The sequence below is a fragment of the Lissotriton vulgaris genome, chromosome 3_1, assembly GCF_964263255.1.
Source record: "Lissotriton vulgaris chromosome 3_1, aLisVul1.2, whole genome shotgun sequence".
NCBI lineage: Eukaryota > Metazoa > Chordata > Amphibia > Caudata > Salamandridae > Lissotriton > Lissotriton vulgaris.
This window is the reverse complement of record NC_141689.1, coordinates 8,633,978-8,657,575: the sequence shown is the minus strand read 5'-3', so window position 1 is coordinate 8,657,575 and position 23,598 is coordinate 8,633,978. Positions and strand designations below refer to the sequence as shown.

At 48.5% G+C, this 23,598-nt stretch overlaps 1 protein-coding gene across 1 annotated transcript in view; it reads right to left on the bottom strand.

Annotated features, from left to right (window-relative positions):
- Positions 1-23,598, bottom strand: part of LOC147725809 (uncharacterized) — a 403,274-nt gene that overhangs the window by 292,191 nt on the left and 87,485 nt on the right. The window contains exon 2 of the mRNA XM_086959986.1: positions 20,520-20,760. Coding sequence (XP_086816112.1) covers positions 20,520-20,760 — 241 coding nt within the window. The remainder of the gene's footprint in view (positions 1-20,519; positions 20,761-23,598) is intronic.

Here is a 23,598-nt window from a genome sequence, read left to right as displayed (position 1 = left end):
GCTTAACTATTTCTTGTTCCTGAACTAGCAGTGTCTGCAGTGCCCCTTGACTCCTGAGCCTTAGCTCACTTCTTGTTCCTGCCCCCGCACTGCCTTCTCTGCTACTTTGTTTTCTTGATTCCTTAACCTGCACTATTCTAGTATACCCTTGTAGCCCTCCCCTCTGTATATCATTTTCCAGTCCCTGCCCTTCTTCCTATTTCCTTGGTTCCAGGTCTAGTCTGCTGCCTTTCTATTCTGCTGTCTTACTCCTGTTGCCTTGTATGTTTGTAACTTGTTTTCTGCCAAGTGTGCCCTGTCATTTCCTTCCTTTCCTGTTAAGCACTCCTCCTTGCTAGCTCCTTGTCTATTGTGCTTGTATTTAGTTCTACCCCTTTGCTGTTACTGCCTTGCGCGTTCCTGTTTGATCGCCAGGATCCGTGGGCTCAGCTGACTACCTGGGTGGTGTTTCTTGTTCACTGTGAGTTTTGTCTTTGAGTTACATTTATAACATCACTATAGGTATAAGCTCCACAGACCCTGCCTTTGCATGCATATCCTACATGTGGGTATTTGCAGTCAGTATCTGTAACAGCAATTGCGGGTAAGAAACTTACTGAGCTTCATGTGGAGCTCCTGAGTGCTTTACCCCACACCCCCCTTTATTGTTAATGTTGTATTATGTATATGTCTTGCACGTCCGTCTTCGGTGTAGTTAGTCTGAATGCTAAATTGCCTTGTGAGTGCCCTTCCTTTCTGAGTCTTACCCATCTTGTTCATTTGTACAGGCTTCCCCTTTGGATCCCTCTTTTCTCCTCTGACTCCCTGTATGATCCTGGGCAGCCCTGTACTCATCCTTTCTGTGTACCTCTTCTACCCAGTTCCCAGTCCTTGTCCAAGTCCCTGACTGTGTTCCCCACATAGTCCCGGACAGTCCCTGACAATGTCCTGCTGCAAAGCACTGTGCTTAAGCAATTTGTCACATATTTGAATACTAGTACATTTCCTATGTTTTCTTGCATTTGGCATAGGGATCGAGGTGTATTCCTCAGGTCAAAGATCCTTTCCTAACAAGATACCTCCCTGAAGCATGTGCCTGCTTCAAAATCCACCTGTAATGTTCGATGCATAAATAGCTAGCTCATTCTTTCACTCTTTGAGTGTGATGAAATTAGTACCAGGAAGTTGCATTACAATTAACAGCTTTTATTAAGCATAAAGAACTATGCTTGTACTGTGTACTGGGTGTCGTATGCACAGTTATTAGTGTTATGATTCTCTAGACCTAAGTGAGGGTGATCTCGCTGAGCAAACTAGAGATTGCGAAGTATTGCTCAGGGCGTCTAGTCTCCACTTACCTGGCCATGCATCCAGTCTTTTCGATTTGGTCCTCTGGGACTGTGCTGTACTCAATGCTGTTTGCTTGGTTGTGTCTGTCTATTTGCTATTCGGTTATTGGCGCTTTATGGAAATGCTCTTCCGTAATTGGCGCTTCGCGGAAGCGCTCTGGAGGCAAATTCACCTCAGTCAAAGCATTACTGCCCTCTATTCCAGTAGCCTGTTTAAGGGTAGAATCTTGTTGATCGTTAAAATGACTGTACAGAAAGAAATACCACTCAGACTCCAGTATGTTTGGGGACACAGTCCGCGCCAGAACCTCGCAGAGTTGTTTGTTCTTATAATATGGTGTAGTTTGGCTCAAAAGGAGTTCCAATGATCCCTTCGATGTTCCCATTTTACAGCCTTTAAGTGACTTCAGGTATCTCTCAGTTTGGTTATTATGGATGGGTCCATTGGCTTTATTTTTAGTTCCTGCCATAGCCGGTTCATGCTGCTTTTCGCCGATTGTATCACAGGATCCCGGGAGGTCAACTGTTGGGTCCCAATCGCTTTTGCATGCTTGCTTGGTTTTGCGTGTTTGGCTGTCAAATTACTTGCAAAACTTGTCCAGTTTGCAATTGGATCTTCAATTGTCCTGCTGGTGTTCTCAATCATGTGTTTTGCGTCCATTGCTACGTTGACCGAGCACTTGATGCATTTTAAATTAATCATAACGCTTTCGAAAGCTTGTGCCCCTGCCTTAGCATGTTGCACCAACCCAGTGCCAAGCAATATTTCTTGTGGGCTGTGGTCGCTTTCTAATCTATTGCCAAACCCGAAGTCGCAGACTTAATTCAAGAGGGAAAGGCTGACAAAAGAGTAATCCATTAGGGATGCACCAGTTTTTTATAAGCATGAAAGGCCAGGCAGCTGGTCGGGAAAGAAACACCTGTTACGGGCTCTAAGGCCGAGATGTTCCAGGTTGCCTTGTAGGGTGTGGCCCTTCGGGCCCTCCTTGCACCATGCGGGATGATCCTGCGGTGGTATGGCCCAATCGCTTTCATGTGATTTGGTTACCTCTTTTTTTTGTAAGTTGGACATTAGTCACATGTTGAATTCTCCGGATAGTATAATGTCTGCATTCCAGTATCAAGATCTAATTTTTAGCACTGTCGCTTTCACCTCATCGGAGAGGGTTTGCCTGGACGCTGAGTTAGGGCTAATGTACACATTCAATAAAATTATGGTCCTGGGCTGATCTTTGAGGGTTCTGAAAGAGATTCCCACTGACTGGAGAGACTGGGAGGAGCCTCCCATGAGGTGATTGCGCTATTTGCTGATATGTAGATGGCTAGACCTCCCCTGCCTCGTCCCAAGGATTTCATTTTCATTGCTTGAGTTTGGTGAGGTTTAAACCCTTCCAAGTGTTGCGGCTCCACAAGCCATGTCTCTTGTAACAAAATGATCTCAAATGACCGTAAGTAGGAGATCGTGGCATCGTCCCCCAGTTTGTTTGATAGCCCGTTTATGTTCCAAGAGCAGATCCTTAGTGGGTAGATTTTTTGAACCTTTTGTCAACGTAGCAACCGGGTTGAGTTTAATGACCCCACCAGCCACGACCATGTGCAGGCCTGTTCCAGTCCCCTGTTTGGTGTGTGCTGGCCCTCTCTTGCTATTTTTTTCTTTCGAGTTGGAGGAAGGGGTTTTGTCCCGGCCAGTCCTCTTGACCGAGTAGACTGGTTTTGGTCCTGCACCGTGGATCGGATGTTCTGAAGAACATGTGGGTAGCCTGGTTCGCTGCCAGGGAGTATGGAGATGCCCCACTGCTTGAAGGTTTTGATCATTGCCTCTGCAGAGCGCCAGGTGACCCTAGTGGCTTTGTTTGTTTGACCCTGGCCTGGTGCAATGAATTCTATCGAAGTGATGTCTTGTGATGTTACTTCATTTGACAGGCCTATGGCTTCTATCAATTTCATGATGTTCCCACAGATTAGTATGTCACAGCTGCCTTTGGACTTGTACTCTAGGTATAAAAGAGTGAAACATGTATCTCCATGAGATGGCCTAGTGTCCTGTAGGCTTCCATATTTAGTTGCAGTGTTAACGATCTCTGGCTCACCGTTCATGAGGTTACTTTGTCTCAGTTCCCAGTTCGAGAGTTCCTTCCCAGAGAGAACCTCAAAAAGGCCTGGGTAATGGTTCTGGCTCTAGCGTACAGTGCATAAAGACAGTTCCTGCCGAGGGTCCCAGGGTTGCCTCCTTATTTGCTGTATGCACTTGTGTAGCAGTCGACCTATTCAGTGCTCTATGGCTCTTTTGAGTTGCACCACAGCCGATTAGCGCCTCGCTTCCCTTACCCTGAGTAGGTGTAATGGGAATACCCCCATGATCTTTATGCAAGCTGCTGGCATGGGCCTGATTGGGTGATTTGGTACTGCCTGGCAATTCTGTGAGCATAGTGCGCCTTAGGCCCTCTGCCCTTGGCAAAGACGTGGGGTCCTGGAGCGCAATTGGATGTTAGCAGTTGATCCTATTTTCCCCCTTTTTCCCATAGGCTCAGTGTCTACTCCGGCAACAGCCTTTTGCATTTTAAGAGATGAAGAGCCAATCTACTGTTGTTTGGCGTTGCCAGATGAGATTGTTGGGTTCTCTAATTCCATTAGTGCCTCATCTGTCCTTATTGGGTCATTATGCCCAGTTGAGGCTGCTCGTCTAAAGGTGTTGAACAGTGGGTAAAGACTCATGTCTTGCTTAATCTGGCGAATTTTATTATGGCCTTTTCGCTTTCTTTGTCTTTTCCCCTCAAAGTTGAGATCTTCCATGTCCTGATCTAATTGAGATGGCGAAATGGACTCTGCTTTGCACGCAGTTAAGGATTTTTGTTGGTCGATCGTTATGCTGCTTATGGCCGATGTTTCCGGGGATGATGACGTAGCCCTGAGTTCGGCCCCCTTGCCCCTGAGTTTGCCGCCACCTTGACTTTGTTGGCAGGGCTTATGGCACCATCTTTTTTACTTGGGGGGAGAGGCTTTGTATTTGTAATTTCCTTCAATTCCACCACCAATTTTGCCATCATCTCTGGGAGCGTACTTAGTTTCTCAATTATTGGTGAACAGTTGCAGCCTTCTCGCGTGGGGTCGGCATCCGCTTGAGCCCGTCTAATTAGGTTATTTAGATTTGTGATTTTGTCGTCCATGTTAGTGACGTATACCGCCAGTGTGTTCAAAAGGCTGATTTGTATATCCATTTTATTGGCTTGATATGTCATGGCATCAGCTGACCTTTGTAAAATGTCCAAAGCTGTGGCCCATGCAGTCTCTTGTTTGAATTCCTCCTCCTTCCTCCCTTTATGGACCGGTGAGGGTGTGGAGTGTTTCTGCAATATGATAAAAGCATATTTTCCCATTCTTTTGGTTGTAAAAAGGAGCAATCTCTCTCCACAGCGCAAGCATCCTCCACACATGGCAAAGCCATAGTACGGCCCTGCCCCTGGAGTGAGCACTTGGCGAGCACTCTCCCACTGTCCCCACATTGTGGTGAATGCGCTTGCGGTACATATGGTGTGTTTGCAGAAGTGTCCTCTCCCCTTTCTGTCGTATTGTTGGTACTGCCCTGTGTTCCAAGCTTTGTTGGTATATTGGTGAGCTTTGACATGAGCTCTGAGCTGGCATGGGGTGTGGCTGCAATATTGGCTGCGGAGTTGCTCGTTGTCTCTAAGTGAGTTAATGTGGTCATGGCTTGAATTCAGCCTGCAGCAGAGGCAGGAGGTGGGACCCCTAGAATGCTCAAAGTATTTATGTTAGGGTCTCTTCTCCCTGGGATGTGTCTATCTCATCGAACTTGCTGGTGTCTGTGGCTGTATTGTTTTGCGGCTTGCTGAGCTTGATGCTGCGGCCTGAGCTGCCTGTGCGAATGGTCACTGTGTGGCTCAAAGGAACAGGTAAGCCCTTGATTCTCGTAATGCTGGAGAAGATGGTTGACCCTGCGTCTTTCAGAAAGGCAAATTTTGACGTTATTTTTGGTTGAGTGCCAGATGATGTATGGCCGACGGAGCCAGCTTCCTGCGAAAGCGGATGGAAAGTGTTGACTAAAGTGCTTCCAGGTGTACTTGGCGACAGGTCGAGTATCCAATCTGTGTCTACCGCTGATGTCTTGAGAATTTCTCTCAGCTTCTTTTTCTTTTGTGGGGCTACGCCCCTTTGCTTCCCTGATCAGATCGTTATCTTCCCCCACATGCATCAATCTAGGATTTTGCATTTCTTAAATAGCGAAAATTAAGGAATCGCTATTTAGGAAATGCAAAATGCTATGCATCAAGAAATCCTAAAAGTTTTTTAGGATTTCTTAATTTTCGGAAATTGCGATTCCTTAATTGCGAAGTGCAATTAAGGAATGGCATTACATTGATTCCTATGGGCCTAGAGGCCCATAGGAATCAATGTAGTCAATTGGAAGGCAGTAGCAAATTGCGAGTGGTACTTAGAAAATTTCATGGGTGCAGGGGGGGGTCCAAAGGACCCCCCCCTGCACCCCTGAAATGCATTTGAAAGTGCATGTTTCACACACACATGTCCTAAGGACATGTGTGTCTTTAACTGGACAGTTTAAAAAATGCATTTTTAAGCATTTTTAAACAATTTCGCAAATTACCACGAGGTTGAACCTCGTGGTAATTTGCACTTCCAATTTGAATACTCGCAATTTTTTTAAAATGATGCATAGCTTTTAAGGAATCGCAAATTTGCAATTCCTTAAAAGCAATCGCATTTTTGGAATTCGGTAAAAATACCGAAATACTCAAAAATGCTTGATGCATCCCAAACACATATTTAGGAAGTGCAAACGGCCGAATTTACCGATTCGCACCGTTTGCACTTCCTAAATAGGTTGATGCATGTGCCCCCTTGTCCGGAAAGTTGCAGAAAAGCCAAGGTGCTCCGTCTTAGGTCTTCTAAATGTCTGTGTATGCAGCGTGGGAGATGCGGGTGGTCTAAGTACGCTGGAGTGCAGGAGGGATAAGGATTAGAGCAGAGCTTGCTGTTGAGTTGCTGGGCCTCTCTGCTGGGCTCGCACTTCGCAGTAAGGGTGACCGCGCTCTCTTTCTTTTCTCTACTCCTGCGTCTGTTGTCTGCTACCTGCTCCTTAGTAGCTACCTTTTTAAAAATATTTTTATTGAGAATTGATTGACACAGTATAAAAGATTAACTTCATTATACAAGAAATAAATATTATCCGACATTTAAAAAAATAAGATCCTTGGAACAGATTGAAGCCTTAAAAGAGAGACATCATATATACTTTTTTTATTTTTTTTATTTACTTATCACAAAACAGCACATTACAGAGCGCAAGTAGCCATTCGCCTACATCCCTTCTCGGGCCGGCAGTAGTCCAAATTCTCTCATCAGTGACTCATAGGCATAACACAAAGAGGATAAACCAAACATCATGTCAAGCAAATGTTCAGCCAGAATCGGGACCTCCCTGGCAAGCTGATACTATCGATACTGTGATGTGCACTGTGGATATATAGTAAAATCTATCAATTTTCAAACATTTTCTCCCAACCTACCCCCCGCCCCTAGAACCTCGTCTCCCCCCAACTATTCCCCAGTGTGTGCTCCTCATGTGTGATAGTGTATGAACTGTTGGCGCGCTGTGGCATGTGCTGCGTGCTACAACATATAGCTGCAGGGGACTACTCCTATGTCTACGCCCTCCCAGGGATGTTGTAACCCCCACAGGTCTAGATCGCGCTGCCTTGTAAGGAACTCCCCCGGCTGACTCACCCAGGATCCAGGTGCGGGTCGCACCCCTGTGCTTCCCCCTCCCCCTCTGCAAGGTCATCTTCGTCTATCCTAGAAGTTAAGTAGGTCTGGTATAACCCCCAGAAGTTCTTGGGTCTACTTCGGGGCGGTAGCAACTCACTGTAGAGCTCCGCTTGAGTATTACAGAACATCATGTCGTTAGACCATCGTTTCAGTGTCGGCAGGGGGCCCCTCATCCAGCATAACGCCACTACTCGTTTGGCAAGTAGCATGCCCATGCTTACCATCTTCCTCACAGGCCCGGGCACCTTCCTTGCATAGCCTAGCAAGGCTAGGGCTGGATCAATGGCCAATCCCATTCCCACAATAGTGCTCATTTCAGCAAATATCTTGCACCAGTATCTCTGAACTCCCGGGCACAGCCACGCTAAATGTAGGAAGTCCGCGACTGGTGCATGGCATCTCTCACAGCCTGGTGTGTCACGGAGACCATACCTGTGCAGCCTTTCTGGCGTATGATACACTCGCTGTAAAAATTTAAAGTGGATCAAACGGTGCCGCCCGTTCAGCGAAATCCGCCTGGAGGCCGCACAGCAGTATGCCCACATACTGTCGTCTATTTGGGTGTCCAAGTCAGTTTGCCAGGCCAAGCGCGCCCTCGTGTACTGTAGTGCCGTATGCTCATGCCCTATCTTATACAGCATAGAGATCAGCTTCTGCGGTGCCTCGGTGTCTATGACATATACCAGTTCCGGTACTGCAGGGGGTTCCTCCATGTCAGGGCCTAGTAGGTCTAGAAGGGCACTTCGGACCCTATGATACTGAAAGCGCTGAAGTAACGAGGGACGCTCTCTCCCTCATGTCAGCTGATCCCATGTCTTTACTTTCCCATGCTCGAATAGGTCTCCCAGAGTGCGAGCGCCCAGGTCACTGAGGGCTCTGTGTACCCCTGGTTCCGTCAAAGTGGGGAGCCATAGCGCCCAATGCACCGGCATATTGGGTGCGTACATCAGCTCTTTATTTTGCCTCTATAGTATAGAGTGCCAGGCATGGTTAGTAGACAGGAGGGAGTCCAGTGTTCCTACCCTACGGTCCTTAGGGCCACAGACAGTCGCCGGGAGCGGGGTTGGGTCTGCGAACAGCCTCTCCAGGATCACATGCGGAATGTCCTGTTTACCGTGTATCCAAGTGTGAAGGTGTGAGGCCTGCGCAATCCTATAATAGCGCTCCAGGTCGGGCGCAGCCAGCCCCCCTTGCTCGTACGGCAGTTTAAGGACCTTCCACTGCACTCTGGGTTGCTTTCCAGCCCAGGCCAGTCTTACGAGAAGTTTGTCAATGGTTGTGAAGAAGGCTTTAGAGAGGACAATCGGGAGATTGTTAAAGAGGAACAGAAATCTCGGCAGGACGACCATTTTCATCATAGCGATTCGTCCCATCAATGACAGCGGGAGCCTAATCCAGAGCTCAACGTCATCTGCGAGTTTGCTGTAGGCAACTCCGTAATTTTCCCTCAGCATAATTTCAGGATCCGTGTGTAGCATTATGCCCAGATACCTTATCGGTTCTGTGGACCATTGGAGCGGGTATTCCATCTCGAAATTTTCAGTGACCGGGGTCAGGGGAAACGCCATAGACTTAGACCAGTTGACTTTCAGCCCCGAGAGTGCTCCAAAACGTACAACCTCCCGCAGAACCGATGAGAGATTATTCACCGGATCTCTGATGTATAGCAGGGTGTCGTCCGCGTACGTGGATATACCAATCTTGTATGTGGGGTAGTTGATAGCTTCATAAGAGTGATACTCCCGAATCGCGCAGGCCAGAGGCTCCGCTACCAATGCGTAAAGTAGCGGCGAGAGGGGGCATCCCTGTCTCGTGCCTCTGCTGATGGCAAACGGCTCTGAGACTGCATCGCCCAGTCTAACTCGCGCCGTGGGCTTATGGTAAAGCGCGCCAAGGAGTTGGAGGAATAGGTCTCCCAGTCCCAATTTCTTAAGGACTCTGCGCATGAATGCCCACTCTACGGAGTCAAACGCCTTCTCCATGTCTAGGAAGACTGCGACGGCTTTAGTGTCATGCTTGGTGTGCTGCATGGTTCCCATCACTGTGCGGATGTTGTATGTGAGATTTCTAGCTGGAATAAAACCCGCTTGCTCTGGGGCCACCAACTCCGGGGCCACGAGCGCCAACCTGGTCGCCAGCACCTTAGCATATAGCTTGGCATCCACGTTGAGGAGTGACAGGGGGCGGTATGAGCCTGGAAGGTCATGCGGTTTGCCTGGTTTCAATATTGTTACAATAAGTGCCTCTCTCATAGAGGGCGACATGGCGCCCGCCTCACAGATTTCGTCAAAGAGGGTGGAGAGGTAGGGCAATAGCTTGTCTTTGTACGCCTTGTAGAAGGTCACCGTTAATCCGTCAATCCCGGGGGCACTTTCAGATCTCATGCCGTCCAGCGCGTCCGATATCTCCTCACGGAATATGGGGGACATCAAGAATTCCCTCTGCCAGTTCTCGAGGAACGGCATCTTGATGTAGCTTAAATAGTTGTCAATTTGGTCCTCTACCCCTGAAATCTTGTTTGTGTATAGCGCCGCATAAAACCCCTTGAATTCCACGAGAATGTCCTCCTCCGCTGTGAGCACCGCCCCCCCTGCCGACTGCAATTCTCTGACTACCTGTCTTCGCCTGGCTCCCTTCATTATCCTGGCTAGGAGTGAGCCCGGCCGTTCTCCCTCACCGTATGCGCGCGCCGTCGCATACTTTCCTAGATGTCGAACTTCTCTGTCTGCCTCCTCGTGGAACTCTTTCAGAAGTTCCTGCAGGGTCCCATCTCCAGTGGGGGTTGGGCCCGCCAGTTGTTGCCTTTCACACTCTGCTATTTGCCCCTCAAGGTATGTCAGTCTGTGTCTAATGGCTTTCAGGACACTGGAATGTTTGGCCATGACCACCCCCCTGACGTAGACCTTAAACGTCTCCCATACCGTCCCGAAGCTGTCCACTGAGCCCAGATTAGTGGCGAAAAACCTATCTATGTCTTCCCCTAGTTCGGCCCTAAACGTCCCATCTAGCAGTGAATACGGTGGGAAGCGCCACGTGAACGGGGGTATCCTCTGCTTGGGGGTGTTAAGCACCAGCAATACAGGGGAGTGGTCCGATAGTGTGCAGGGGAGCACCCTGCAGTCCCTCACCGTCGCCAGTAGGGGGAGTGTGGACAACCAATAGTCGATCCTGGTGTGTGTATTGTGGTACGCAGAGTAGTGCGTGTATCCCCCTCTATCACGGTGTCTTTCCCTCCAGACATCCACCAGCCCCAGTCTCACCATTTCAGCTTGCATTCGCTGCGCTGCTGCTGCCGGGCGTCGGGGCGGGCCCGCCGATCTCTCCAGCTCCGGACTAAAAATTAAGTTAAAGTCTCCCCCCCACAGCATTCTATGTGAGGACCACTCAGTACAGTGTCCTGCCACTGCCGAGTAAAAGTCCGGGGAGTCGTAATTCGGGCCGTATACATTCATGACTAGCAGGTTATGCCCCTTGCCTTTACATTTGCTTAACACAAATCTTCCTTCCGGATCAGCTCTCAATAGTGTGAGGGACAATTTGGATACCTGTTCCCAGAACTTCCGCTTCCCCCCGCCTCCCACAGTCAACCAACCCCAACCTGGTGTGACCGAATCCCCAGTGTCCCTCCCCCCCACCCACTGTCAAACCCATGCAACAATTCCCAAAACAGGCTCGATCCGAGCTGTAACAGCTGAAAGCGCTAGGGCAGAGGTAGCCTACTAAGTCCTTTAGTCGTCCCCTTCCCTACCGGGACTTCCGTACAGTGTCCATAGACTGCCCCTTCGCCAGCGCCCAGTTGGTTGAGATTAGCAGTGATTGGTAAGCACATTATTCTACCAACAGGTCTGGGTCCTCACCCCCTCTCCCCCCGACCCCCAACCTCACTAGTCTCACTTGCGTTGGGCACCTGGGTGCCCTTTCCTGCCCTGGGTAACTATAGTAGGTTAAGCGCAACCCCACAGTGGTATTAATTCAAAACTTGCAGATCTCACCCACAGTACAGCGTACAATAGTCCAGCATCTGCGGTAGATTGCTCCACGTGGCATCGTCCATTTCCCCAAGAGGGGGGTTCCGGGGGTGCGCAAGCAGTAGAGTCTCCATGCTGTGCCATGGATACCCCCCTTCTCCTCAGTCCTGTTCCTCAAGGTCCTCAGTCCCGGTCCGTTCCGCCGTACGCGCCTCCGGGCTCTCCCGGTGCTCTCTCATCCACACCTTCAGAGATTTTTGCAGCTCTTTGGGGTCGGTAAAAAAGTGCGAATGTCCCTGCCTGTTGATGCGCAGCCTCGCTGGGTACAACATGGCGTAGTCCAAGCCAAGGTCTCTAAGTTGTTGTTTGTACGGGACAAATCTTCGTCTCTCCTCTTGCACTTTCGAGGTGAAATCGGGATATAGCGATATGTCCATTCCCTCGTACTGTAGTCTCCCCTTTTCACGGGCAACTCGGAGGGCTGCGTCCCTGTCCCTGTAATTTAACAACTTGGCTATGATCGGCCTGGGATTGGCGCCCGGGGGAGGCCTTGGCCCGAGGGTGCGATGGGCACGCTCAACTACAAACATTGGAGAAAAGGTGTCGTCCCCCAGTAGTGTCTTCAGTAGCTTCTCGACGAACAGTTCCATCTTGCCCGTTTGGGTTGATTCGGCCACCCCCGTTACGCGGATGTTGGAGCGCCGCGAGCGTGCTTCCAAGTCCTCCGACTTCTTCTGGATCACCTGCAGGAGTCTTCCAAATTGTTTACGGTCGGCGTCCCATTCTGTTTGCGCCCCCTCCGCCTCAGTCAATCGGCGCTCCGCCATGTCCAGCCTCTCCGCCTGCTTGTCTACCCTCTCCGTCATTCGATCCATCCGATATGCCAACGCGTCTATCTTGTTGCCAATGGCCGACATGCCCTCCTGCAGGCCCTTCTCCATAGTGGTGAGCATTCCCTTTATTTCCGCACATAGTGAGGCACCCGGGTCGGCAGCCGCGCCCGGAGACTGGGCAATCGGTTGTTCTGGCTCCTTATGTCGTCGTTGGTCGAAGGACAGTTTTGTCTGCGTTCTGTCCCCCTTGCCCATAGTTGTATTGTCAGGGAAGGCCGGGCTCCACGTGAATAAAGGCACTACTGGATACTAGGGCGCTGGGTGTGTCCCCTCGCTGGCCGCGAGCCGTTTCAGAGGTTCAGTGGGCCAGGCTATGTTGCGCGAGTGTCCCAACAGGGTTCGCTGGAGCCACGTGTGTCTGCAGGCCTTGATCGCTGCAGCCGGTAGTCCACCCTCCTGTCCCTCCGGTACTGCTCAGGGCAGTGTTGAAGCTCGACTCTTATGGGGAGGGGTCTCAATGCACAATGATCCTCTCTCCCCCCAATCGACGCGCTGCACTCCTGTACCGCGGCAAAGTCCGTCTGTCAGGGGTCCGGGAATAGCGTACCTTCAGGGGTCTCCGCAGTTGCCACGCGGTCTGTCACCGGCTCCGTAGCGGGATCGGCGCCTCCCCCGCTGCTCCCGTCGCCTCCAATGTCTGTTATTGTACCTCCGGTGCGTGTTCCAGGAGTATGTGGCAGTCGGAAGGTCAGCCCCCGCCGGATACCGGCTGACCCCGAGACGCCCGCTCAGCACTGCCGCACGTCGGGTGACGTCTCCCGGTTCCGTCGTCCAGGACAGGCCGGGGACCCGGGGCCTGGTCTGGCGCCTGCTGCATGAACGGGCAAAATGAGGGTTCCGAAGCCCGTCTCTCGCCCAAACTTCAGCCGGAGGTCGGTTAGGGGCAGAGGTGGCGATTCCTGCCGGTCTCGCTGAGTTATCACCGCTGGAAAAGGATTTATGCCGGATAATTGCTGGCGCTGGCTCGGACCTTCGCTCTTACGCGTCCACCATTGACGCCGGCTAGCTCCACCCTCGACTAGAGACATCATATATACACAATCATACAAATACGGATTATACAATGAACGGAAAGCAAGTATAAAAAACCGTTATATACATCATTATGAAGTTCAGCATTATATTGTTTACTACTGCAGCCTAGTGGCCCTCCATTTATCCATGGGTGCCCAAATCTTTAGACCCATCTCCCGTGCTCTTCTGCCCTTAAGCTCGTATAGGGCAGCCTCTAAATTGTGTATGCCTAAAAGTCTGGTTAACCACATCTGGAAAGATGGTGCAGCCGTATCTTTCCAGGCTGCTCAGATGAGAATACGGAGAACTGCTACTGAGATAAAAACCAAGGCCTCCGTCTCCGCTTTTAAGGCCAACATGCTTTCGCAGCCTAAAATCATCCGTATTGGGGATAGATTTATCTTAATATCTAGCAGCCCATCCCAAAATATCTCGATCTCTTTAATCATTCTGAGTTTTTCACACTGATAAAACATATGTATAAGATCAGCTGGGCCCTCCAAACACCTGAGGCATCTGTTATCCTCCCCATTCAAATAACTTTGAGGGTGTGTAATACAGATTAAAAAGCATTTTAAAATGTTGCACCTTTAGGTTAGAGGAGCGTAAGAATCTTTTATCCAGCTGTAGTGCTCTATCCAGGTCTACATCAGGATCTTCCAGTTTTGTGGCCCATGAAGCCTAATTTTTTTCCCATGTCATCCTGAATTTCCTCCATTAATGTTCTATATATGCCTTTGATTCTACGCCCTCCTCCCATCAGATAGTCAAGTATACTACACCTTTTGCCTAGAACGATACGTGGCCTCTTAGATTTTATTGTATGGGTAACTTGAGCATACTTAAAATTTTGATTACCTAGCAGGGGATATCTTCTAAGGGTCTAATCTCTTCCCTGACCATAATGTCCCCCACTGTCAGAAAACCCTGTCGTTCCCAGTGTTTCCACATACCATCACTACATAAATTTGGGAACAACCCCGAATTCCACAGGGGTGTATGATGGTTATACCTAGGAATTCCCAAGCATTTCTGCACTGCCGTCCAGACCCCCCAGATACTTTCTATCGTCTTGTATCTCATTTTCTTATAATAACCTCGCTCTGTCCTTCTCAATAATACACCAATTGCCTCCCTTCCTAATATTAATTCATATATTGACGGAGAGTTGTCATTTCTATAGGAAGCATTTTGTTCATTCACGGCAGGGTCAAACAGGACTGCCATTTGAGTTAATAAGCAGGCCCAGTGATAAAACCTTATATTAGGTATCCCCAAGCCTCCTCTTTCCTGCGGCAGTGACATACATTTTAAAGATCTTCTAACCTTTCCGTATTGCCATAAAAAATTCATGAATGTAGCTTCTATTGATTTGATACGTTTTTTGTCTATTAGGAAGGGAATAGCCGGAAACATGTATAAAATCTTTGGAAACATTGTCATTTTGAGGATGTTAGCACGCCCTACTATTGACAAATGTAATGTGTCCATTCTTTTCAAATCTACCTCCATTGACTTCAATATTGGGGTAAAGTTGTCTCTAATGATATGATCAGGTAGAGCATTGATCGTTAACCCTAGATATACAGCCGAAACGACGTACCTCAGATCCGATTTAGCTATATTGTGGGAGCAGAGCACTTGGGTCTTCTCTTCCTTAGACGATAACCCGAATACCTCCCAAATGACTTGGTGATATCAACCAAGGCCCGCAGAGCTGCATCCGGTTAAACTGAGATAACTGCCAAATCATCGGCATAAGCCAAGATTTTAGTTTCAAAGCCCTTTGTAATTACAGGTTTTATTATTAAGTTATCCATTATCCGCTGTATCAAGGGATCCATGTAGAGAGCAAACAAAATGGGTGAGCAGGGGCACCCCTGCCGTGTCCCTCTTGTTATATAGATCTTATCTGAACTTTCGCCCATCATTTGGATCTTAGCAACTGGGTCTGAATACATTGCTTGGATAGCCTTCCGAATTCTTGGTCCAAACCCTCCTTCCTCCAGCACTCCCCACAGATAATCCCACCTAACACGATCAAATGCTTTCTCTGCATCGAGGAGGATCATTGCCATCCCCCCCCCCGCAGCATGGATATCAAACAGTGTGATTGCTCGTCTGATATGGTCCGTGGTACCACGGCCTGGAATGAAACCATGCTGCCAGAGAGAGTCCAGACTCCCAATGATCCTCCCCAATCGGATTGCCAGAATTTTTGCATACATTTTATTATCTGTGTTTATAAGGGATATGGGTCTATAAGAGTCAGGATTTTCTTTGGGCTTCCCCTTCTTATGGAACACCACTATGTTCGTATTTTTCCATGATTCAGGTATTTTACCCGTATTTATTATCCCGTTAAATAAATCAAGGAGCAATGGGGCTATTTCCTCTAATACCTTTTTATATACTTCTAAGGGTATGCCGTCTGGACCCGCCGCCTTACCTAGTGCTAGATCTTGTATTGCTCCCAGTAATTCATCCAGAGTAATGTCCTTTTACAAGATTTCCCTGTCCCTTGATTCAGTCTAATTCCTGACTCCCCCAGCTCTCCTGTTGGTATCTCTGCGGTTAATACCTCCTGATATAGTGTTTGATAGTATATTTTAAAAACATTCAGAATTTTCGGAGGTTCAACATAGTCCTGGCCCTGCTCTATGATACGGGTTATAACATTTTTGGAGGCAGCCTGTCTAATACGGAGTGCAAGCGCCCTTCCCGCCTGTTCATCTGTCTCGTAGAGCCTACCTCTCTGCGCTTGATATTCGGAGGCTGCTTTTTTTGTCATTTGTTTATGTATTTCCGCTTTGATAGAGCTGACTCTTGCTTGACCTTCTGACCCCTCTCTACCCTGCGATATATCTGTCCCATGTCGTTCCTCCGCTTCTACCAATTTATTCACTAATTGTTCCCTCTCTGAACTGATCTTTTTCCAAGATTGGGCAGCGTAACTAATGGTCTCCCCCCTTAATGCTGCTTTATAACTATCCCAGACAGTATTTTGTGATGCGCTAAACCTGTTTGCGTCGAAATACCCCTGAGACCAGATCTTAATATGCTCCACATAGGCATTGTCTGCTATTAGCTTTCTATCAAAATTCCAGGGCCTATGCTTCTTAACTGGCCTGGGGAAATCCAGAATCAGGGTCAGTGGGTTGTGATCTGAGATTATTTTTGGTAATTTCTGAATCTTTGCCTTACTAAGTTCTGTAGTGGAGACCATAAAATAATCCAGTTTAGTATACTTCTGGAATGGACATGAGAAGTATGTAAACCCCGGGTTTCCCGGTTCCTTTTTCCCCCACACATCACTTAATCCATGCGAATGCAACATGGAGCAGACAGCACGGAAGACCCTGGGTTTACGACCAGCATATGGAGTTTCCTCCCAAAATCTGCTGCAATATTCAAATCCCCGCAGACCACAATAGGGGCAGGCCACCCAGTCAATTCCTTTTCCATGCATTCGAAAACCTCAGGGTCGTCCTGATTTTATCCATATATCCCGCATATGGTGATACCTATATTCATCTCACACAGTGCCCATCTGCCCATAGCATCTGCCCTAAAGCGTTTTGCCCCACCTAGACCAACCTTTCCTATGATAGCCACCCCCCTTACTGTTGAGGTCCGAGAGGAGCTAGATAGGATCTCATATCCACTTAAGTTCAACAAATGTTTTTTCCCCCATGGTAAATGCGTCTCTTGTAGACACAAGATGTCCATCTGTTCCGATTTTACAAATTCAGCCAGTCTTCCCCTTTTTTTCCAATCATTTAGGCCTCCGACGTTCAAAGAGCAAATCCTAAGTTTGAACATACTTCTGTTTATGTTCTACCTTCTTTTTAGCCCACATAAGTTGGATGATGAGAACGTATTTGATAGATAGGTCACGTTTCATATGCCGGATTAAATTTACATTTGTGTCAAGAATTCTCTTTTTTGCATTTTTTAAACCCCTCCACCAAACCCCCCTCTCTCCCAACCCTCACTCTGACCCCCATCTCCACCCCTCCAACACTCACCTCCCCCTCTACCCCCTAGGCCCCCCTGATCCCTGCACCCTCCCTCGTGAAGTGCTCAGACCTATGTCTGTGCACGTGATGGTTTTCAGTGAAAACAGTGAGGACTACCTTAAAGATTACTTCAAAAACGTAATACCCCTTATTACATTTAGTTTCTATTAGCTCGCCATACTTTACCAAGCTTACTATACTATAGGGTGGACAAAATAATTCACTGACTGCCATGAGAGTCCAGATATTCTTGCGCTTTTACTTCTGATGCAAAATATTGTGTCTGCCCGTCATTGATTATCTTCAGTTGCGCTGGATTTATCAGGTAAGCCTGCATTTTTTTCTCCTGAAAAGGCTTGATCATTTGTCTTAACCTCCAGCGTCTCTCGACCGTCGTGTGACAATAGTCTGGGCGGGCAAAGAATGAAACTCCTTCACTTGACCTCTTTGCGTCTGGTCTTGCTTTTTCAGCGATGGCCTGCCTCAAAATAAAGTTGCCCAGGAAGATTAAGATCGCCCTTGGTTTGTCCCCTTCCCTCGCATCACGGCACATTTTGAAAGGAGGACGGTGCGCCCTCTGGATTTCTCCAAACCAATTCCAGCTAGATAGCTCCGGGAATGCCAACTCAAAGAGCTTGATAACATAGGCTCTAACATCCGTCCCTTCTACTCCCTCAGGTATTCCTAGGACCCTCAGATTGTTCCTCCTGAGCCTGTTCTCCATTTCCTCAAGCTTCCATTGGATATCGGTAACTTGGGTGCAATGAGACTCAACCATGCTGGTAGCCGCGGCGACCTCCGCTTCCTTTGTAACTACCCTTTCCTTGAGGTTCGAGACTCTGTCCCCCACATTGACACAAGCTTTGGATAATTTCCTGACCACGCCCTGCATCTTCCACATCGCTGCTTGAGATTTATGGCTATCCTGCCGTGTTTCCTCCCTGTGTGCGAGAATTTCTTGATGAATCACCTCCAATAGTCAGAGTTGGGTTGTTTCCAAACTAGGGCTGCCCTGGAGTGGCATTGCGGACGAATGATCCCAGCTTAAATCTTGTTGGGGCTGGTCATATATTTTTAATAGGGTGATAGATTTAATTGCCGTCGCCGGGATTTCATGCTCAGGGTTGCTCTCAGACTACAAGTTACTATCCCCCATATAGGATCTTCCTCTTCTGACCATTCCGCCCCTTCCAATACTGAGTAGAAGCACTCACTGGAGACCTTCTCTTTTTCTTTCTCTGAGTCCAGAATACTCTTACTACTTCCTACATCCGAGGAGCCTGAGTTTCCAGTCTCTCCCCCAACTATCGTATCACCATTATTTCCTATAGAGGTTTCGAGAGCCTGGTGAGCCTGCTGATCCATAGTAGTTATCGTAACCGGGTCGCTCTCCTCTTGGATGCTGGCTACGTCTCCCACCTTGCTCATAGCTTAATTGTTAGCGGTTAGCACCCCACTGTCTGGCCCTGTTAGGCTCACCTTTGGGTGATCTATCATTCCATGGGTTGTATGGGTATGGGTTGTATAGGTATTTGCCATTGTGGGGGTGATTACTAGGGCACATCCAGTATCTTCCCCCAGAGGGGGCTTGCGTAATACCAGTACCAGCTTTCCGCCCTTTGCTTGAGTCATCAGCCTCCTGAGAGTCAGCACCGTCCCCCACGTTCATGGCCTCCGTTGCCTTTGTACCCTTCTCATTACCGCTTCTAGTGAACATCTCAGCAATTGAAGCCGTAGCCTGGCGGGTCCTGACCGATGTCTGCTTGCTTCTCTTAGCTAGTTCCACCGGGGGCGTCTCCACCTTCCGTGATATTTCTCCTTCTAGTGCTGCCCCATCATTCCCAGCCTTCTTTTCCGCCACCACAGCCTTAGTGCCGCTGATTATTTTTGGAGCCATAGCCCCCCCTCGCTGCTTCCCTCTCTGCAAGCTCCGCGGGCTCCGTGAACTCCGCTTCTGACTCCTCTCACCCTGCCTGGCTCCCAGCCGGCTCCGTCCGCTCCGCCCACCAGCACTCGCGTAGGTCCAGCGGCAGGAAGAGAGGATAGCCGGACACGCGCTGCTGCCCTTGCCAGAACACCCGACAAGTAAGGGCTACAAGCATCAGGACTTCTCACAGATCGTTGGCCGATTTAGGTAGTTGATGTACGGCTACATAGACGAGGTTTGAGATGCTAAACCATGTCCTCACTGCAACGCTGCGAACGGCCACCACTAGGCGGCCGCCATCTTGCTCCTAGGGGGGTACTCGCTCCCTAGTAGCTCCCTATTAACTGCCTGATCGCTGTTAGTTGCTGTCGATTGCTGCTGCTGCTGGATGGTTTTCTTTCCTTTCTTTCTTTTCAGATCTGTTCTCATGGACTGCGCCTTCCATGCCCATTGCCACTGTTGTTGGGTGGCTCCCTTCACACTCTCTTCGCGCTCAGGCCGGGCAGATTTTCTCCCTTGAGGCTGTGATCAGAGTTCTGTGTTTAGAGTTGAGTAGATGCTTCCACCTATGGCCTGTCCCTGCCCCCTGGCACGTAGGGAGGTGTCTGCAATGTGCCAATGTGCTAGACCTTGTCCCAGCCCTGTGTGGTCACAATCCCTGGACTGAGGGTCGTCTGTCACTGTGTTCTCTGCTTGCCGATCCATCCACCGATCGCTGGCCGCTGTAGATTTCCGGGCGCTTTCCAGTCCCCCCAGGCAGCATTGGAAGCCGGGGGGGGGGGGGGGGGGGGGGGCAGGGGGGCTAGCAGCTGGGTGCCTAAATCGTTTGACATTGCGAAGACCCGGCTCAGACTTCAGCTGCTTCGACAACCAATCACACAGCTAGTCTTGCATGATTTTCCAAATGTTCAAAGTTCATCGCTCAAAGCACATACGTGCTGATATCATGAAAAGTAGATACATGTTGCGTTGGTCTGGGCTCGGCTCCAGGGATCAGCGAGCCGGCGGCGTTTGCCTGTGATGGCGACTCCTTCGTGCAGGACTAGTGAAAACTCAGCATACTGGACACTTAGCCGACTAAGGTCATATAATTAGATTTTTTTGCCATATCATTCTGATTAGTTTGCTTCTTACTGTAGATAGCCGTGCCACGTAATCTCAGGACCTTTGAAAATGGCAAAGTTCTGCAGAATTATTTGGAACTGCAATTTAACGATAATATCCACATTTCACAGGAACCATGTACTATATTTACCATATTTCACGGTTCCCTGTGAAATATAGGTTTCTAAAGCACCAGTTTTGTAAAATAAAAGTCTCCAATCATATGCATAATGAAGAGACACGTGATATTTATACAAACACAGACCCCACATACTTGTCTCTTCATTATGTAGAGTTCTGCGGATATCGCGCCCCACAGCTCTCTAAAGTGGATCCGCCCAGGGTACAAATCTTCACTCATTACTTATATGATGGGATTCACCTTCACACATCCCAGGCTCTAGGGCGGCCTGTGACGTTTCCACACTTCCCCTCTAGCAGTCCGGCTCAGGCTGACATCTTACCTTTGTTGGGGCCGACGGGGAACCCATCCCCATAGTTGCACTTGACTCGGACTTGTGAACGGTCCCAGCCAATCTCTTCGATGGTGAAGTCTGGAAGGTTCACTCCGTTGTACGGACAGTATAAGTCATAGTGGTCACGACAATATTCTCCCGAATGGTCTCCATATTTCACGTAGAAATTACTGATAAGCGCTGCCTGTCTGACGGTATAATACTCATGCGCTCGAAGGACTTTTGCATCCTGTGAGAGGAAAGAAAAAGAAAACCATTGAGTAATCGTTAGAAAGATCTATACATGTCACAGATCAAAGGGGCATTGGAACTCACATTATTTTCCAGGTCCGACCCAGCTCTCCCTCGTGATGCCAGCCACCACTGCTTCATTTCTTATTACGACTCCTGTTTTTTTACGATTCATTTTCCCTCTGCTATACCTCAGATTAATTTTTCTGCCGTTTCTATTTCCCTCAGTTGTGTTCTAGATTGCTTTCTGCCTTTTTATTTTTCCTTCCTGCCCCCCTCTCGATTGGTGCCACCCTTTTTTCCATCTCCAGGCAAGGCCCCCCTATCGCCTCCCAGTGCCTCTCCCACCTTCTATCTATTTATTTATTTATGCATTTTTATATAGCGCGGACTTTACCCGAAGGCGTCAGAGCGCTTCACATTAGGAACAGAAATGAAACATAATGAGAAACATTACAAAAGAACAGATTACAAAAGCATACGTTACGTTACATAAGGTAATAGTGACAATTGTGAGCAAACAAAATACATGAAATAGTAAAAATTGTGAGCAACCAAAAATACTTGAGGTAGTCAAAAGTGCACAAGAGGAAAAGTGGCAAGTGTGCAGTTATACGAGAAAACAAAGTATAATTTGAGGTATAATACTGCAATAAGTGCTAGGCACAAGAACAAGCGTTACGTAGGCAAAGGTGGCACTTGTGCAAGTATCAAAGGTAAAAACATGTGAGAGGCAGCAACAGTGTGTTACAAGGGCAAAGTGTTGTGTGCATGTTACAAAAGGGCACCAAACACACGTACATGGAAAATACTGCAAAAAGGCAGACACTCCAACCACAGGAATACACTGGGAAGGCACTACCATGGTCATGGAAAGTAGAAATTATCAGTAGTGGGAAGTCTTCCTCCAAATAGCAAGAGGACGTGAATTACTTTTGGAGGTGTCTCTGGAAGAGGAGAACTTTGAGGTCCCTTTTGAAGGCCTGGGAGGAGGCGGTGGTCCGGAGCTGAGGCTTAAAGGAGTTCCAGATTCTCACTGCGCTGCCTGAAAAGGATTGGGCCATTGTTCTCTCCTTCTTGAAAGTGGGAGGTTCAAGCAGTAGATTCACTGCATTGCGTGAAGGTCTAGAGCCTCCAGAGAGTTTCAGTTTATTCGCCAGGTAGCGAGGAGAGGAGGAGTGCAAGGCTTTGTGGGTGAGACAAGCGGTCTTGTAGATAGCTCTAGCCTCGAAGGGAAGCCAGCGGAGGGTGGATAACATCGGTGTGATGTGATCGCTTCTTTTGGCCCCATAAATGAAACGAGCTGCTGAATTTATTTATTTATTTATTTATTTATTTATTTATTATATCGATTTTTAGAGCGCGCAAATACCCGGGGGTGTCTCGGCGCTATTGTTGCAGGACTCTCTGTCGGAGAAGGGGAAGTTTAGGCTTGGAACAACCAAGTTTTCAGTTTTTTTCTGAAGTTGAGCAGAGTTGGTGCACATTTGATGTGGAGAGGGAGTGTGTTCCACAATCTAGCTTTGGCAACGGCGAAACGTTTGTCTCCCCAGTTAGCCCTTCTTGTGCGGGGGACTGTTAGCAGGTGGGCCGAGGATGAGCGCAATGTTCTTTGCTGTTCGAGCGGGCGGAAGGCTTGTTTTAGGAATAGGGGGCCATGATTGTGGATCGCTTTGTAAGCTATGCACAAGGCTTTAAATTTGATGCGGCTCCTCACCGGCAGCCAATGTAGCTGTTGGATGTAGGGGGAGACGGATGCAAATTTGGGAATGGGTAGCAGGGTCCTGGCTGCTGCATTCTGTACAGTCTGTAATTTATTGAGGACCTTTTGTTGTGCATTTAGAAGCAAGGCATTACAATAGTCAGTTTTGGAAAAGACTAATGTGCTGACTAAAGTTTTGCCTGCAGAAGATGGTAGATAAGGGATGAGTTTTTTGATCTTTTTTAAGGTGTGGAAGGAGGATGAGACCACCGAATTGGCATGCTGCTGGAAGGACAATTTGTTATCAAAGATAACCCCCAAATTTCGTACCTTGACTACTGGTTTTGGAGGTTGTCCCATTTGTTTGGGCCACCATTGTGGAGACCAGATTGGTAGTAGTCTCCCGAATGTCATCACTTCCGTTTTATCAGAATTTAGCTTGAGGCAGTTTGATGACATCCAGGAGCTTATTGCCTTCATACCAGATTGGAAGTTTGCAGCTACTGCTTGGCCATCATCGTGTACGGACAACACCAGTTGTGTGTCGTCTGCGTATGTGGTGAGAGAGATTCCGTGGGATTTGATGACCCTCGCTAAGTCCGACACATATATATTAAACAGTGTCGGGCTTAGCGAGGATCCCTGTGGTACACCGCAAGGCAAGGAGAAGGTCTGGGAGGTGTATTGTCCCAACTTCACCGTTTGTGGGCGGTTGGACAGAAATGAGGCGAGAAGCTCCTTAGCCTTGTCCCTTATTCCTATAGCCGCGACACGGTCGATCAGTGTGGTGTGATCGACCGTGTCGAAGGCTGCGGACAGATCTAAAAGTATAAGGATTGCGGCTCCTCCATTGTCCATTGTGGATCGTATCTCATCCGCAGCTTTTAGGAGCGCAGTCTCCGTGCCGTGTCCCTGACGGAACCCGAACTGGGTATCATCCAATAAGTTGTGGAAGACAGACTTAAGTGGGGACAGGTGAGATTTGGGGAGGCCAGTAAGAAGAGAATTGCAGTAGTCCAGTCTGGAGAGGACCAGCGATTGCACCAGGGTTATAAGGTCCTGCTCCGGGAAGAAGCGACGGATTCCCCAAAGAAGGCGCAGTTGATAACAAGCAGATGTTGCAACAGAATTGAT